This window comes from Euprymna scolopes, chromosome 33, assembly GCF_053919585.1.
Source record: "Euprymna scolopes isolate OS-2025 chromosome 33, ASM5391958v1, whole genome shotgun sequence".
Classification (NCBI taxonomy): Eukaryota; Metazoa; Mollusca; class Cephalopoda; order Sepiida; family Sepiolidae; genus Euprymna; species Euprymna scolopes.
Genome location: NC_136514.1, coordinates 74,247,160 through 74,265,283, shown reverse-complemented (window position 1 = coordinate 74,265,283; position 18,124 = coordinate 74,247,160). Strand labels below are relative to the sequence as shown.

At 34.3% G+C, this 18,124-nt stretch overlaps 1 protein-coding gene across 1 annotated transcript in view; it reads left to right on the top strand.

Moving 5' to 3' along the window:
- The window catches only part of LOC145258301 (sperm microtubule associated protein 1-like), a 46,582-nt gene that overhangs the window by 11,727 nt on the left and 16,731 nt on the right, over positions 1-18,124 (top strand). Inside the window, exon 2 of the mRNA XM_080116347.1 lies at positions 17,118-17,217. Within this exon, the coding sequence (XP_079972473.1) occupies positions 17,118-17,217 (100 nt within the window). The remainder of the gene's footprint in view (positions 1-17,117; positions 17,218-18,124) is intronic.

Sequence of the window (18,124 nt, the reverse complement as noted above, 5' to 3'; positions counted from 1 at the left end):
TGATTCAATAATTTATTTAATTACACAGATATATAAAGTGCTTATTTGACAAATTAAGAATATAAAGTATATTTTTAATCTTAAAACTGATTATTTACCCATGGGTTTAACCTACATCTGTTATTCATAATCTACTTTGGTTACTTATGACATCAGAATCAAAATTACAATTCGTGTATTGTGTTCTTGGGTACCTAAATAAAATAGTATATATCCTCTAATTATTATTCTGACAACAAAACCACCCAATAGCTACATGTGCTTCACTCTGATGAGAAGGTGTCTACCCCAGCATTTTTGGATAAAAAACCTTTAGAACAAGGAGTAAATAAACCAACAGGGATTCAACAAGCTTAAGATGTCAGATAAACAAAATCAATTAAATTAATTTCCAATCCACTAATTGCTAATTTAATTTTTTTTATTAATAATTGCTAGTTTGTCATTAAGTTGTTTTATTGATCTGGAAAGGGTATCACTTATTTCATCAACAATACTGCTACAATTAAATACTAAAATGCTCACCGTTATGGAACAAAGTTTCCAGTCTTTGTTGAGATGTATACTTTATCTATATTTCATTATCCAGATTAGAATAATAGAAACTATATTTGCTTATTAGATTTGGATCCTTCATTTAGGTTGCATCGTTCCCAGCTATTTAACTCTACATTAAAATTTGATTCGGATGCAAGGATCAAATAAAGTACATAAATTAAGAAGAAGAGGGAGAAAAACTAAAGTAGTTATATCAGCAGCATAGACAACGGAGAGTTAGGAGGTGGCATAAAAAAAAACGATGAAAATAAAAAGGAAAAGACTTGGATATGAGTAGAAGCAGCAACATAAGGGAAGTGGGGTGAAAGCATTGCATAAATAAATGACATAAATAGAGAAGAAGAAGAAGAAGAAGAAGAAGAAGAAGAAGAGGCTTGAATAATAGTTGGAGTATAGCAGAAAAATAGTAAGAGGATAGTGGGAATAAATAAATAACGTAAATGCAGAAGAAAAGGAAATAAATCGAATAATAACAAGAGCAGCATTATACGCGAATGAGACTAAGAGAATTGCATGAATAAAAAATGTTGCAAATAAAGAAGAGGAAAAAGACTACAATAGTTGCAGCAGTGTAAGCAAGAGACTGCAACTGGAAAATATAAATAAATAAATGACGTAAATAGAGAAGAAAGGGAAATACTCAGATAGAAGCAGGGGCGACAGTATAAGTAAAAGCGTGTAAGAGGATGATATAAATTAATAAATAACATGAATGAAGAAGAAAAGGAAATAACTCCAATCGTAACAGGGGCAGAATCAGAAGCAAATGAGTTATAAGGAATTAAATAAAGAAATCGACTAAAATAATAGTAGAAGACATGAGCTAAAATGATGTGAATAAATAAATGATGTAAATAACGAAGAAACAGAAAAGGCTACAGTAGCAGCATTATAAGAGAAGGGGGCAAGTGGATAATATAACCAAATAAATGACATACGAGCAACAGTATACGCAAAGGAATATTAAACGATGCAAATAAATTATCTAAAACCCGTGCGCTGTGGCGTCAAGTGCTCGAAATTCCGTGTAGATTCCTAAATTCAACAGAAAGATTTTTTAGTCTGACATGATACACCTAAAGAAGATCGGAGGTTACATCAACCGAAATATTATGCAAATAACAATCAAGATGAGAACAGTAGTCCAAATAATCTAAAAAAAAAATGCGAATTATTAATCCTCATCTCAAACATTGAGAAACATTAAATTTTGTTAATTCCATTAATCGTTTTCAATTCTCTCATAATATTCTTTGTCATTCAACTGACAATCCACGCATCTCATCTATTTCATCTTCGGGTGACGTTTACTCTTGATACGTGGTGACTCATGGGTAAGGAAAAAGAATACAGGATTTAAACAAGATTGGAATCGTTTGTATAATCACCTGGAAATTTTCAACAACTTTACAATCTCCGCTATCCCAACACAACATGGACGGGGCGGGGGGGGGGTCTTGTCGTACTTATCTACCGTAACTTAAGAAATACTTACCAATTAATGGTAGCCAACTATTAATTCAAATTACTTGGTACATTTAAAAAAAAAAACCCTTGAGATTCCAAAGAAACAAGAAAGCTTGTTCGTACATGTTCGTGCATGTTCGTACATATTCGTGCGTTAAAAAAAATTAATGGGAAGTATTTTTCAAAACAGTAGACGCTAAGAATATGACGTCATAGACACATATGCACATACATACACATGCATACACACACACACATGCATACATACACGCACACACATACATACACACATGCACATACATAAACACATACATGCGCGCACACACATAGATACACACACATGCACATATATACACATATCAAAGAAACCAAGAGTTCTTAAAACGATTTTTCCTATACACACATATATACATATATATATGCATGTACACACATACATACACGCACACACATACATGCACATACGCATACATATACACAAGCACGCATACACATACATACACACACGCTTATATACACATATATACACACATGCACACGCATACATACACACATATATACACACATACACATGCACACATACATACACACACGCATACACGTATGTAGACATACACACATACATACACGCATACATATGTAACATAGTGCATATGAGAGCGTGGTAAAGTATCAGCAGCGGCGAAGGATGGCTGGCTTTCAAAGATATTAGCAGCAGCAGCCGAAAAACGCGCATATGCAAATTAGGAAGTGTGCGCGAGAAGAAGAAGAAGAAGAAGAAGAAGAAGAAGAAGAAGAAGAAGAAGAAGGAGGAGGAGGAGGAGGAAAAAAGGAAGTCGACGTCGAAGTAAATGGATGTGTAAAGCGAAGGCAAGAAATGGCTGGCTGTGGCCGGCGTAAGGCTGGAGAAAAAGGTGGAATGTGTAAATGCGAGGACGAGAAATGGATGGCTACAACTGGCGTGCGGTCATGAGAGGGAGAGCCACCAGCTGGGTGGGATAAACATATGGCGGGGAGATACTTTTTAAATTATGATATAATGATGCTAAGTTTTTGGCTAGAATCCTTCTTCTAATTTTGATCAAAAGTCACTGTATAATTTTCATTCTAGAAAATGTTTCATATTTAATAGATCCTAAGAAGACACGGAAATTCATGGAATCTTGTTTAATTGGTGTCTAATAACTATCCCATCAAATTCAATGCAAATTTGAAATTATATATATTTGAAAACCACTTTTAAATATTAAAACAAAAAAAAGTTGGGAATTTGTTGCAATATTTTTTACTCATAATGAGGTATGGTCCCTCACAATTGGAATATTTAATTAATAAACGATGCTGCTAGGAACTGACGAATCAAATTAATTCACGTTCTGCTATCAACCAATCGGAAACCAGAATTTCTCCATAAAAATTAACCCTTTTTAGCAACGTTGCATATGTTTTCTTCGTGTCAACACGAGAAGGGTCTTCTGCTCTTTGGCTGCAAAATTATAAAATTCTGAACCTGTACAGAACAGCTGTCCTCTGAGAATTCATCATCTCCAGGACTTGTATGGAATAACTACCCATCGGAAACTCTTCTGAAACTAAACATTGCTTCCAGCTCAAGACTTTTGATTAATTAATGTAGATTATTAATGTAAATTATTATTATTATTATTATTATTATTATTATTATTATTATTATTATTATTATTATTATCTATATATTAATTTGCTTGTACATACGGTGTCACGTCATCATCATCGCAAACATTAATTAATGAAACGCGTCATCATCATCGCAAACATTAATTAATGTGAATTATCTCCCTTTATTGTTCAATCTTTATCAGTTAAAAATCAGTAACCCCTTTTATTTCCCAAAAGTTCCCGAACGAAAAAAATAAATAATAATAACTGCCTATTTATGGTTCCGGATTATTTTAAAGGCAATTATGCATAGAAGGTATCGTTCCACAGTTTAAATAATATAGTATTTTACTTACATTTTTAACGATGTCTTCTGTTTATTATTGTAGGAACGCTTATTCTATTTTATTCAGTAATAAATATATTTTTTACATTTAACGCTACGAGTACGTTTTTTTTTTTTTTTTTACTGTGCCACTTTATGTTTTTTTTTTATTTACACAACAAAAAATATGTTTAGAAATACATGTTACAAAAGTCAAGAATGACTTTATTAAATAAATCACCAAAGTCACCATTCGCAAATACACAGAGTCAAAACATATTTTACGTCTTGTTCTGTTTTGTTTTTGTTTTACGGCATATCAATCCTTTTTCGTGTTATTTAATGCCGAATCGAGTAATTTTGTAACATTTATACAGCTTCACGTTGTTTACATAGTTATTACTTATGTTTTGTCATTTTATTTTGCTTCTTTTACAGGCATTCATCTTCTAATGCCCACGATTAACTTTCCACCATTTTGCAGCTTCCGTTTACGCTACGCGCGTGCGCTGCAGCATGAACGACGGCTTGCTTCACCTAGCAAACTGCCTTCTCACATGGCGTACCAATCAAAAAATTACCGACTGACATATTTTTAATGACTTACAGTTATAGAAAAGTACAACAAATTGAGGGACTTTTTTTTTTGTCTCGCGTAGTTTTTAATGTGGTTTACAAAAACATAAGCACCAAACATCTTTATGTTTTTCATTCTTTTTTGCGGGGGGGAGGGATTCAATTATAGAATTTATGTGGCTTAATAGGTGCTTTTTCAGTTTAGTTAAACGTTTTTCCGTAAGTAACGCACCGACATTTACCAATTAGAACACCATTTAATATTTTCCGAAGATTTTACTGTGTACATTGGGGGCGCGAGCGGGGGGGGGGACGGATGTGATGTTGGGGCGCGCGTGCCAATGTACACAGTAAAATCTTCGGAAAATGTTAAATGGTGTTCTAATTGGTAAATATCGGTGCGTTACTTTTTGAAAATTTGAAGATTCTATGTTCCAGGTAAAAAAAAAAAACAGATAAATTACCCCCCCCCCACACACACACACACACACACACACTCCAACTTGGAGTGCTTTCCTTTTCTTGTTTTATTTCTTTTTCAGCTAATTTTAAATTTTCCACCCAAAAAGTGCTATAATGTATTTTTGAAAATTAGAAAATTCTATGTCCTGGAAAAAAAAAATCCCCTACCCCAACGTAGTTTGCTTGGTGAGGCCGTCATTTATGCTACAACGTGCATGCGCGTAGCATAAACGGAAGCTGCAAATGGTGGAAAGTAGTTCGTGGGTTCAGGGGTAAATACCATGCAAACGGTAAATTTGCCCCAAGTTTGACTATCAGATTCGTTGTCAGCGACCTCAATTACCTATAAAAAAAAAAAAAAAATTAGAGTGGTCGGTGTTCTGTAGTAGCGTATCTGGATATTTACCGTTTTTTTTTTTCTTTCTTATTTTAAAACAAATTATAAAAAAAAGATACAAGACCATTAAATTTTTTTTCATTAAATCGCTATTTAGGTGAAGGTTCAAAATAGTTAACCCTTCTCCCCATAACCGTTTTTTATGCAGTAAAATACTTTGTTTCAATAATTATGGTTTAAATAAATATTTATTCCTTATTTAAAGATTTACAGTATATTTTATTTAACTGAAGAAATATTTATTGTTCATACATATATTTTCCCTTATTTTTTTTTTACATTGTTAGGTGAAGTTTCAGAATAGTTAACCCCCCTCCTCATATTAAGAATGGCTTTCAGCATGATTCTTACAATAGTGTTATCAAAGTTTATTGATTTTTCTTATTTAAAAAAAAAATATAAAAAAGATACAAGAACATTTTAAACATTTTTTTTCATTAAATCGTTATTTAGGTGAAGGTTTAGAATAGTCAAACCCTCTCCCCTTATTAAGAATGGCATTTTATTATTTCAGCATGATGCTTACATTTTTCTTAATATAAAAAAAAGATACAAGACAATGTTAAGCTTTTTTTTTTTTTTTAATTAAAATGTTAGATCAAAGTTCGGAATAACTTACTTTATAGCCAATTAGCCAGCTTACTTAACTATATAACATTGACAATAAATTTGATAGGTATAACCTACCTCACATCATTTTGATTATAAAAAAATCAAATCAAAGTTAACTGTACTTCGTAAGATTTACAGAAACACTTCATTTTCTATGCATGTAATACACAAGAATCTGAATATTATAACAGATTACAATGTTTTTATGGAAAAAAACTTTTGTACAGAAAATTCAAAGTGTTCTATTTATATTATCAGGAAGTTGTGATGCATTAATTGAAATCTATATCAATAATTCGACTTAAAAAATATTTGTGAATTTCCAAATCTTCATTGAATAAAATTCAAAATAAATAGAAAAGTCTATCGCATATGTAAAAATTGACAGTTGCTTATTTAACTTCATTAAAAGCCATCAAAGTCAACTAAGAGCTGCTCAATATTCTGGCTTAATGGATCATTTAGCAAGGAATGAAGATGGTTATCCTGGTGTACCAGTTATTATACCATCTACACTTACAGGAAGTCCTAGGAATCTACAACAGCTTTATCAATATGCAATGGCAGTTTTCTGTGACCTATTCATTACTTACACATGTAATCCAAAATGTCCTGAAATATTAAATAACTTGGGGTCATCAGAACTTGCAAAAAATCGATGTCAACAATGTCACACAGTTTTTTAAATTCACAATCTGACTCCCAAGAACCTGCTGAGTGACCACTATTCTCACTCCAAGCAGCTGATCGACGTCCCTGTCACCGCCTCAATCATCACCAGCACTTACTGACAATATCAACAGCATCAGTTACGATCGCATTGGCCTTCAATAAAAGTTTAAACTAAAGTTCTTTGTTTGTTCTACTTGCTTCCATACGTTCATTTTTATAAAGAATTTCTTACTGGTGTGTTTTAAAAGATTTTAACTACCGTGGAATTTCCACGGGTCCTGCTAGTTATTATTATTATTATTATTATTATTATTATTATTATTATTATTATTATTATTATTATTATTATTATATGTTTAATTAATATAAAAATTCTTATCGTTAAAATTTGTCTCAAAATCGGAAAAAATCTGAATTTTTACAAAATGCTTCCATCCTCTTTTTATATTCTTTGCATTAGACTAAATACATCCCTAACCCTAACCGTAACCCTAACCCCTTACGCCTAGCATCTGTGTCCCTAAATTTATAATGATCGGGTAACTAGTTTAATACCGAATCTTGCCCATACAAATATCTTGATTATCCATTTGGACAGCCGGTTGCCATCGTTTTGTTTTCAACTGCTGTGGATACCACTACTGTTTTTCGTTGCATGACTTTGTAGATGATTTTGAAAACCAACCTCTGATCTGCAACGCTGAAAACAAAGGTTGCAGATGGAATGAATATCTTCAACTGAATCAATGCGATTGTTTTTGTGGAATCTGATTTATTTTACTTCAGTCGAAATCCTCGGAAATCCAGAGTTGATTTCTTGAGACAAACAATTAACGATTGAATTTTCCTTTACATCTCGAATGACAAGTTTCAAGAAAAAATACACGATTAAACCCGGTTCTCCAACGTAGACCCCTACTACCATGTCTCCTTCTCCAACATCAGGGGTCTTCGTTCTAACCTTCCAGAGGTTGAAACCCAATTACAGGAGACTAAACCAGACCTTTTATTTTTAAGTGAAACTGGCATTGGACAGGCTATTTCCCTAGATGAGTTTGCAATTACAGGATACTCTAACTTAACTTCTAAATCTGACCCCCAAGATCGCCATGGGCATGGAATATGTGCCTATATTAAAGATAGCTTTCCATGTGGGAGGGACATCTCCAGGGAAGATCCTAACTTACCCTATATGTGCTTCCGGGTTGCTTTAGCTCACACTACTGCATTTATATTTACTCTCTATCGCCCCCACAACAGCGGAGTTACTATCTTTCAAACCATATCTGAGAAAATTGACCAAGTCCTTTCTACTTATCCTTCAGCTAACATTCACGTATGTGGAGACTTCAATGTTCATAACGTCGAATGGTTGACCCACTCAAACAAGACCGATGATGAGGGGAGGTTCTGTCATGATTTCTCCATTGCCTATGACCTCACTCAGATTGTTCAGGAACCTACCCGTGTGCCCGATAATGACGGCCAGTATGCGAGCCTACTAGACCTTTTTCTCACAACTTGCCCTGAACTATGTTCAGTTTCTGTTCTGTCGCCTCTTGGATCTTCCGATCACTCTGTTGTATCAATTAAGATAAAAATGAAATGTAATAAGTCCCCAGACGTACCTCTTCATCGTACAGTATATCGATACACTAAGGCTGACTGGGATAGCTTCCATACATTTATATCTGATCTACCTCTGCATTCCATGTTTAAAAAGGATGTGTCCTCTATAGTATTAGACCTAACTGAATGGTTAATTGTAGGTATTGACCATTTCATACCCTCTAAAAAGTTTCAGCAAAAACCTAACAGCCAGCCATGGTTCTTTCCAGAATGTGCTGCTGCCATTGCGCACAGAAATCACTTTTTCCACTGCTTCAAACGTAATAGATGTATGGAAACTAAAGCAGTTTTCAGGACTGCCAGCAACCATTGTAAGAAAGTAATAAGGAACGCAAGAGAGTTGTATGCTCAATCTGTTAAGTCCAAAGTAGCTGAGCAGCGGCTTGGTTCCCACCAGTTTTGGCAAATAGCAAACAGAATCCTGAACAGAAGCGTGTGCTCCATCCCAACTATTATCAATGGACCTGAGGTAATCTCGTCAGCATCAGACAAAGCCAAACTCTTTGTCAAGAACTTTGCAGCTAATTCTACCCTTTGCGACCAAGACCGCCAACCCCCAATATTTCCTCCTGTATCAGAAAACACGCTATGTGATATACGTATATCTGTACGTGATGTTGCGAAACTAATCAAAAACCTTGATTCGAGTAAAGCAACCGGCCCTGATGGTATTCCAATTATAGTACTCAAAAAACTTCAACCTGAACTAGCGCCCATACTTACAAAACTGTTTAAACGTTGTCTTAAGGAGAATAGTTTCCCATCTCCCTGGAAAATCTCATCAGTATGCCCTGTATTTAAGAATTCAGGTGATCGCTCATCCCCCTCTCAGTACAGGCCAATAAGTCTCCTGTGCGTCATGAGTAAGTTGCTAGAATCTGTGTTAAATACAGAAGTAATCAACCATCTCAACAAAAATAACCTTCTTAGTGACACTCAATATGGTTTCCGTTCTGCTAGATCTACAGCAGATGTCCTTACAGTTATATCGCATAGGATTAGCAAATCTCTCGACGGTGGCAATCTTTCTAGGGCAATTGCTCTTGACATATCTAAAGCCTTTGATAGGGTATGGCATAAAGGTTTACTTCATAAGATCGCTAGCTATGGTATAGCTGGAAAAGTCTTCTCAATTATTAAATCATTTCTTTCTGATAGGTTCATAAGAGTAGTAGTTGAGGGGCAAAAATCAGAAGCTCACAGTATTAATGCCGGTGTCCCTCAGGGATCCATCCTGGGCCCAACTCTTTTCCTGATCTACATTAATGATCTTCCAAATCATATCCTTACATCATTTGTAGACATTTATGCTGACGACACTACCATTTATGGTACCACATCTAAGACAGTAAACGAGCAAGTTCTCTCCAATTCTCTCTCCTCTGATCTTGAGCACGTAGTACAATGGGGAAAGGAGTGGCTGGTTACTTTTAATGCATCTAAAACCAAGCTTCTCTCTTTACATCATCAACATTCTAATCCACATTTGTCATCAATTGAAATGAATGGCTCTCGTCTTCAGGAGGCCTCAAGTTTTGACAAGCTTCTGGGCTTGACCATTACTCCTGATCTTAAATGGAACACGTATATCAAATCTGTTGCCAAGGCCGCTGGAAAAATGGTGGGATCTTTCTATCGATCCGGTAGATATCTCACTGCTGATGCTATTCTCTACCTATATAAGAGCCAGGTACGTCCAAGGATGGAATACTGTTGCCACATCTGGGCAGGAGCTGCTAGAAAGGACTTGTCCTGCCTTGATAGAGTTCAAAATAGACTTCGTAGCCTCGTAGGAGATGTCCTTTTCTCCTCCTTGCAACCTCTATCTCACAGAAGAGATGTTGCGAGTTTGTCTCTGATGTATCGTTATTTTCATGGAAAGTGTTCAACTGAGCTTCAATCTATGGTCCCCCCTCGCCAAACTTTCACAAGGAACACTCGTCTAGCTGTAAACACTATCAATAATTTCCCCCACTCTTTATCTGTGCCTAAACCTAAACGTAGATTCCATGAACAAAGCTTCTTTCTTAGAACTGCACGCCTGTGGAATTGTCTTCCGTTTTCCTACTTTCCGGCTGACTACAATATGGTTGTGTTCAAGTCTAAAGTAAATAAGTTCTTGATGAGCCGTTCCATATAAGTTATCAAATTTACCAAATTTTCATTACTAATGATTACTATATTGACCAATTTCTACTGTACACTCTTTAACCCTTATCCTTGAGTGGCCTCTGGGCCTTGATAATGTGGTGATGCCTTTGTAAAAAAAAAAAAAAAAAAATGTTAAGTCATTGAAGAATTCATGCAAATCAATTTTATAGTCAATTTTTCTTATGATCCAATCGGATTGCAAGATAATAATTCATCTAGTCTGGTGAAATATCCAACTCAGTGATATTACTATTGCAACAACACAACTTGGAACAGGTGCACTATTCTCATATAAGCAAGTGTGCTGTAAGTGAGGGATCTTATTTAGTCTGCGAAACATATATTATTTTGAACATTTAGTCAGGTATATTCTAGGGAAAGTATTCTCATGCCAGGTTGTCCTGACAAACACCTTAACAGAGAGACTTTAGACACTCATTGACAGTGTCTAATAGGCATTCAAGTTCTCTCCAATAGGCATTCAAGTTTTTTCAAGGAGGTAGGAGGTATTCATTCTTTTAATTAGGCATTCAAGTTCTTTCCAGTAGTCATTCAAGATCTTTCCAGGAAGTATTACCTTTTTCTCCAGTAGACATTCAAGCTCTCATCCGAAGGCATTCAAGTTCTTTCTAATAGGTATTCAAGTTCTCTCAAGAATGCGAATAATTTTTCACTTGTAAATATTTAAGTTCTCTCCAGTAGGCATCCTTTATTCTTCTAAAAGCCTGGTGCTTGAATTAATTGAATAATTATATAAAGAAAACATGTTAGATCGATTTGAATTGCACCTAGCGTAATTGGCTTTGGTCCTTGAAGGATGGTCAACACGCAGTCGCAGGACGCCGAAGTCTGCAACAAAGATATGATTTTAAGTTGATTAAAACACTAATGATTAAAGACGAACTCTTTGTCCAGCTTTTTCGACAACTTTTTTGACTACTAACCGTTAACTGCCGGAACATGCCGACGCAATCTTGGACCGTGTTCTAAATGAGTACTGAATACAGTTTGATTCATACCGAGGACATTCAAATAAAGAAAAAAATATTCAAAGAAACATTTTGTTAAAGATAAATGAGAACATAAATCCTATGAGCCGATTGTTGAGTATAAAAATAAATGAATGTTCAACTGACACGTAAACACTCGAACAAGCGGCTACACGCTTTGGTGGCCGAGAAAACTTTCATTGGATTAAAAATAAGTTTCTCTTCGAACGACAATGGCAGTTAAAACTTTTCATTTTGATAAAAGAGATCCTTTATTCCTAACGTTTCTTTCTACGTCTTCAAATTTCAATATTATATTCCAATTCCCATGACAAGTAAAGTAGTTAAACTTAAGAATTTCAACCTATTTTTATAAAAGAGACTTTTTATTCCTTTCATTAGTTTGTGGCGGAGTCTCTGGCCTTGGTAAAGGCCATCTTGGAGAGTCTCTCTGTAAAGGTAAGAACCATACCGACATCTAATATGAATTAGGGTAAAAAAGTTATTGTTTTAACGAAGGAAGAAAATGAGCGATTATATATATATATATATATATATATATATATATATATATATATATTAAAATACTAATAGAGTCACCAATTAATAAGTGCTACTAAAAACAAACAATTTTCCCTATGAAAAAAAGTTTATCAGAAAATATTTTTATATGAGACATAAGAATATAAAAGTTACTTTCATTTTTTTTTAACATGGGAGTAAGCGCTTATTAAGGCCCAGAAGCCATTCGAGGATAAGAGTTATTGAGTGTAGAGTAGTTGATGTGATAATATCGTAATCGTTAGTAGTGGAAATTACTTAAAGGGACAGTTCATCAAGAAATTTGTTTACGTTGGACTTGAAAACTACAAAATGGTAGTCAGTTGGAAGACGGGCAAACGGAAAAGAGTTCCACAGGCGTACAGTTCAAAGAAAGAAGCTTTATTCATGGAATTTACGTTTCGGTTTATGCACAGATAAAGAGTGGGGAAAATCGTGTTTAGTCAATATTTATTACAAGTCAAAATGTTCATTGTGTGAGCATGTGCGTATTTGTGTGTTTAGCAGTGTGGCATTGTGTATGTGTATTTGTTCTTGTAGTGCGTGTATATGTGCTCGAAATGAAGGTGGTATGTGGGTTACTGGATCCTTTCGCTTTGCTGTCCTAGCCAAAGGCCGGGTTTGGGTATGGAGTAGACCGGGTTCCTCCGTGTGAGTGGGGCTAGTAAAGTCTGAATCGTTTCGACTGCCTGTCTCCTCGCCTTATAAGAGTTCCCAACTTCGCACTAGCTTATTAATTTCGCCTGTATGTGTTACTTTTTTGGAAGGAGAATAGAAGTATTTCCATTGGCTGAAAATACATGTCAAAATTAATAGCTTTGGGAAGTTAGGAGGAAAAGGAATTCCAACGAAGAGTGAATGGAAAGAGTGTTAGCAATTATAGCTATTTACTTTTTAGCGTTCGCAGGGATTATTTCGCGATTCAATTACCACAACAATCTCCCGCCAATAACGGAGATACAAATTGGCAATACGTCCTATAAATATATACATATATTTTCATAAATTTCACTTTAGTCTTTAGTTTGTTCATTAATTTTATTATTTTTGTTTGTTTCTGACAAGTCTCGCTTAGAAATAGTACATGTGAGAACCGTGCATTCGTTGGCGCATTCACTAATTTTGCACAGAATTGTTTCATTATTTATGTCTGAATTTGACGTTTTGTTAGATTTTATGTTTAGAATTGTTCTCGTCAAGGTTCGAGCGTTCATTTAGCATCGATTTTGGAGCTGATTAAAAATCAAGTTTTTGTGGATTTGTATAAATTAAGCTATTTTTATCTTGGTAGAAGGATTTCAACTTCATGGTTCTTTTGTGTTGTTCATTTTTGTCCGTTTGTTGAATAAAAAACCTTTGCTGCGTTTGATGTTTGTTTATTTATAAAAGAATTTATCGTTTCCGAAGACATGAAATTAAAACTCGAAATACATTTAAATATACGCGAATAATACCTTGGACAATATTGTTTGTTTGTTTGTTTGTTTGTTTGTTTGTTTTTGCGGGTGGGGGTTGTTTTCTTTTGTCTTAGTTATTTTCCCTATTTTGGGTGATTTTTTTTATATATACGCCTCGTCTCGAAATGGTTAGTATCGCAGTTTTTTGCTATTTTTGTTTACGAACGTTCTCGATGTTTTTGTTTGGTTAGTTGTTTGCTTTTTAGCATCGGAAGCATTTTTGTTTATTTGTTTGTTTTCTTTTGTCGGGTAAAATATTGTTTTGCTCGTTCATTTTTTTTTTTTTTTTTGCTTGTTTTGTATTTTTTACTGTGTAAATTTTGTTTTGTATTTTTTACTGTGTAAATTTTGTTTTGTATTTTTTACTGTGTAAATTTTGTTTTGTATTTTTTACTGTGTAAATTTTGTTTTGTATTTTTTACTGTGTAAATTTTGTTTTGTATTTTTTACTGTGTAAATTTTGTTTTGTATTTTTTACTGTGTAAAATATCATTTTGTTTTACCTTTTTGTGTATTTTTGTTGATATTACGTACTTTGGTATCTGTGTGTGCGTTTTTTTTGCATAGGCACAGACTCAGACATGTATGAAGTTTTGTAAGTTTTTGTTTATTTTCCTTCTCTAAATTGTCATTATTGACTCAACATGAGCTTTCACACAGGTCTTCAGATATCTTTCCCTGAAAACAGCCTGTGATGTTCCCTGGGAGCTGAGTGACAACAAGTCTTCCCATGTTTCCAGTATTCTCCACCTCTTTCGATAACATTTGCAAATAAATTTGCATTATCGCAATAGCTGCTTGCTACTGATTTCTCATTGGCATCAGCTATTGGTCTTTGCTGAGATTTGAGTGGCAATAAGCCTCCCCAAGATCCCAGTTCTTTTCGCATTTATTGCCAGTTCATCGGTCCTTCCTTCCTCCTTGACTCTACTTGGTTATTTAGTGTCTCTCTTTTTGGGGGAGGGGCAGTGATGTGGCAATGAGGGTAGGGTTGGGTTAGAGAACTTATAGATATGCGGTTTTAGTGTTCTTGATTCCATGTAGTGTTTCATGTTTTGCCTTTGCAGCAGTTTGTCTGGCCCGCACTTGTTGGGCCTGTGTGTTGGTTTCCACATTCAAGGGGGTTTCTTAATATTTCAGCTGTTTTCATGATTGTTGTTCCTTGTATTTTCCCAGTCATTCCTTTGATTCCAATTTCTCCCATTCTTTTTTCAAAGGTTGTGGGGATTGTTCCTAGTGCTCCTACTATTATAGGTATTATTTTGATTTTCTTCATCTTCCATATCCCTTTCGGCTGTCTGGCTAGCTCTGTGTATTTGCTCCGTTTATCTTTTTCTTTGATATTCACCCTGTGGTCAGCTGGAACAGCAAAGTCTACGATTTTATTTATTATTATTAATAATAATAATAAGAAGAAGAAGAATATTAATAATAATAATAATATAAATAATAATAATAATAACATTAATAATAATATTAATAATAATAATAAGAAGAAGAAGAAGAAGAATATTAATAATAATAATATTAATAATAATATTAATAATAATATAAATAATAATAATAGTAATAATAATATTAATAATAATAATAATAATAATAATAATAATAATAATAATAATAATAATAATAATAATTTATTTCATGTTACTTTGTTCTTAGAAGGCTTTCCAGTGTTATGATTTCAAACCGATGACATTCAAATAAATAAACGATATCTAATGAAATAACTGCTATAAAATAGATACTAACTTTTCAATACACATATATCAAAATATTAATTTGACCAGAATGTAAATTGCTTCATATTAATAAACGACTTTGATAAGCATCTTCAAGAGCTGGACACACTAATAAGAAGAGTACCATACTTTGGGGTATTTGCACCAAGTCCGGGGTAATTGCGCCAACTAGCTAAAAGTCTCCTTTGGCAACCACACATATAAAGAGAATTACCTCCGGATTTGGCGCAATTGCCCCAAAGTACGGTACATCGTAGCATGAATATTGATCCAAATTTCATTGAGAAAATTTATACCTTTAAAGGATCGAATATTTTATCTACAGGTGTTACATAATAGGAACTCAGTGACGATTAAGTCAACTAGTGTGCATTTTGACAAGGGTCACTTGTAGTGCATGTCACGATAACATTAATTCGCAAACAAAGTTGTATGCAGAAATAGGTTGAAGCGAGGGGCAGAGATCAAACGATGACGAATAACTCCACAGTTTCGAATGAGAGAACCAAAGATTTTGCCGTTAGTTCTCTCCGGGAAGCCTCCGAACGAGACGAGGAAAAATGATGTAGAAAACTGATAATCTCAGTGAATATCACCGAGATCTCTGTCCGTCTGTGTTTCTCGTTTCAGAAGTTAGAAAACTAAGTTCAGAATGGAAAAATCATTAGTTATTTAGTTTCTCTGTCCTAAATTCATTCGCTCCAGTAAAACCTATAAGAAACTCAGCAAACGTCTCTCTTGTGCCTTTCATACATGTCTAAGTGAAACAAAAGACACGACCTTAGCCACACATGAAACAGCAAAGATGAAAAGAATGAAAAACGAGCACGTATAAACCGCGCATGTATGTAGAAAGATATTTTATTTGGTCTATTGATCGCTGATTAGTTAAAATGTTACACAATGACTTCTCAAAAGTCTCCTTTATGTAATTGTTAATAACATTTACAATTCTTTCAGATAAATTTTCGACTTCAAAATGAAAAAAAAAAACATGTCATTTTACACGCATTTGTGTTTACCAGGGCAGTTCCTGTTTCTTCTTGCTTGCGTTTTGAGACTATTAACGGTTTTTGAGAAAAACTTTTGTCATGTGATTTTTTTGTTGTTGTTTGTTTGTTTTTATTTTAGATTTACTTTTTTTCTAGTGGTTTCTCAATGTTCATTATATTTAGGTTGACAGTTGTCTGCCTATGTAATTTTCTTTGATGTTTCATTAATGGCCATAATCTGGCCTGCGACTCATCATTTTCACGTTATTCGGCCCGTGTTGTTGAATGAGTTGTCGACCCTTGGTGTACTCTATATAAAACGAGTGATAGGCAATTTTTTTTAATGAAATATAGATTTATTCTATTATTAAAGAAACATTTTTAACTCGAGAGTTTAAATATGCGATCCATTGTTAATTTGGACCCAATTTAAATTGAATTATATATCTGTCCTTGTGGGGAGGATTAAAACAAAGAACTAAAACGTTTTACAATTCCTGATGTCTTTGTCATGATTTCAATAACACCATTTTCAACTATACTTGTTCCTACCCCAGCGAACAAGAAAGGTTGGGTAGTAAGCTTTTAAATGTGGGGAGCTCCAAAAGGGCTTTTTTTTTTCCTTATTGCTCTCCAAATTTATCACCGTGTTTCCGAGGTCTCAACAATTCCTGAAGTTTTATCCGAGCATTTTGGTCAGTCTCCAATTCTAACACCGTATAGAATACAGACTGTGTCCAGAATAAAATAACCATTAAAAAAAAGATTTTCTTGACTATTACGTTTTTGTTTTGTTTTTGTTTTTTGTTTGTTTTTCCTTGTGATTTTTTGCACTCAGTCGTCTTGATTAGAAAATTTAAATTTAAATTTTTTTTATTATTTGTTTCAGGCAAATGGTGGTGACTCAATTGAAGGTGCAGCCGTTGACGCTTTCCACACGAGAGGTCACCAACATATTTACCTTGAATATAGAAATCGTTTAGGAGCGGGTGCGAGACTTTTTATTATAAATTATACAAAATGCTTTCGCAATATTATCGTTGGTTATAGTCAAGATTGTCGGCTTTTTTTTTTTTTTACTTCCGGTTTTTGTTTCGCAGACGAGGCGATGGTGCCAGGTAATATGTTGTCCCTTCTAGTTAATGATTTTTTTCTTTCAGATAATATGAAAGCCCCCCCCACCTTCTCTGTGTTAAAAATGGCTTTCTTTTTCACTTGAACATGTCTAATTATCTAGCCAAATGGATAGCATAAACCGGAAGTCAAAAAGAGCAACCAATCCTGACTATAACGTTTCCATTTATAGCCATTCTTTTGTTCAGCCTTGTTTTACACACTGAGGGCATCCCTAAAATTTGTCTATAGGTATCACCTTCTAATCAGAAGATTACCACTCTTGAATAAGAATGACCGGGTATTTTTACTGCATTTAGCAGGGCAAAAAACAAATATGCAGCAAATAACTGTAACCAAAGGCAAGATAAGTAACTCTTCTGCCTACCTGAACAAAATGGATACTTAGTTTGTTTTGAAAGAAAAATGTGCTTTAACATATGTTAAAACACAAATGAACCTATCCAGATTGGTTGGAATTTCTGAGTTAGCAGGTGAATGTTTGTCATCCAGTAGTATGCTCCATCCCCACCTTGAACAAACCTATAAGATTTTTTTTAAATAGATAGAAAAGTAACTTATTTTACCTTTGGTAACATTTATTTGTTGTATATTTGCTTTTTGGCCCTCTTTTTTATTCTGTTAACTACAATTAAAAATGTGCGAACGTTCTGAGGTTACCTCTTTTTAATAAGAGTCGTATATAAGTGTTAAGAACCAGACTTCTTCACGGGAACACAGGCTTTATTACGTCGCCTAAAGAAGGCTTGTGATCCGGACCGA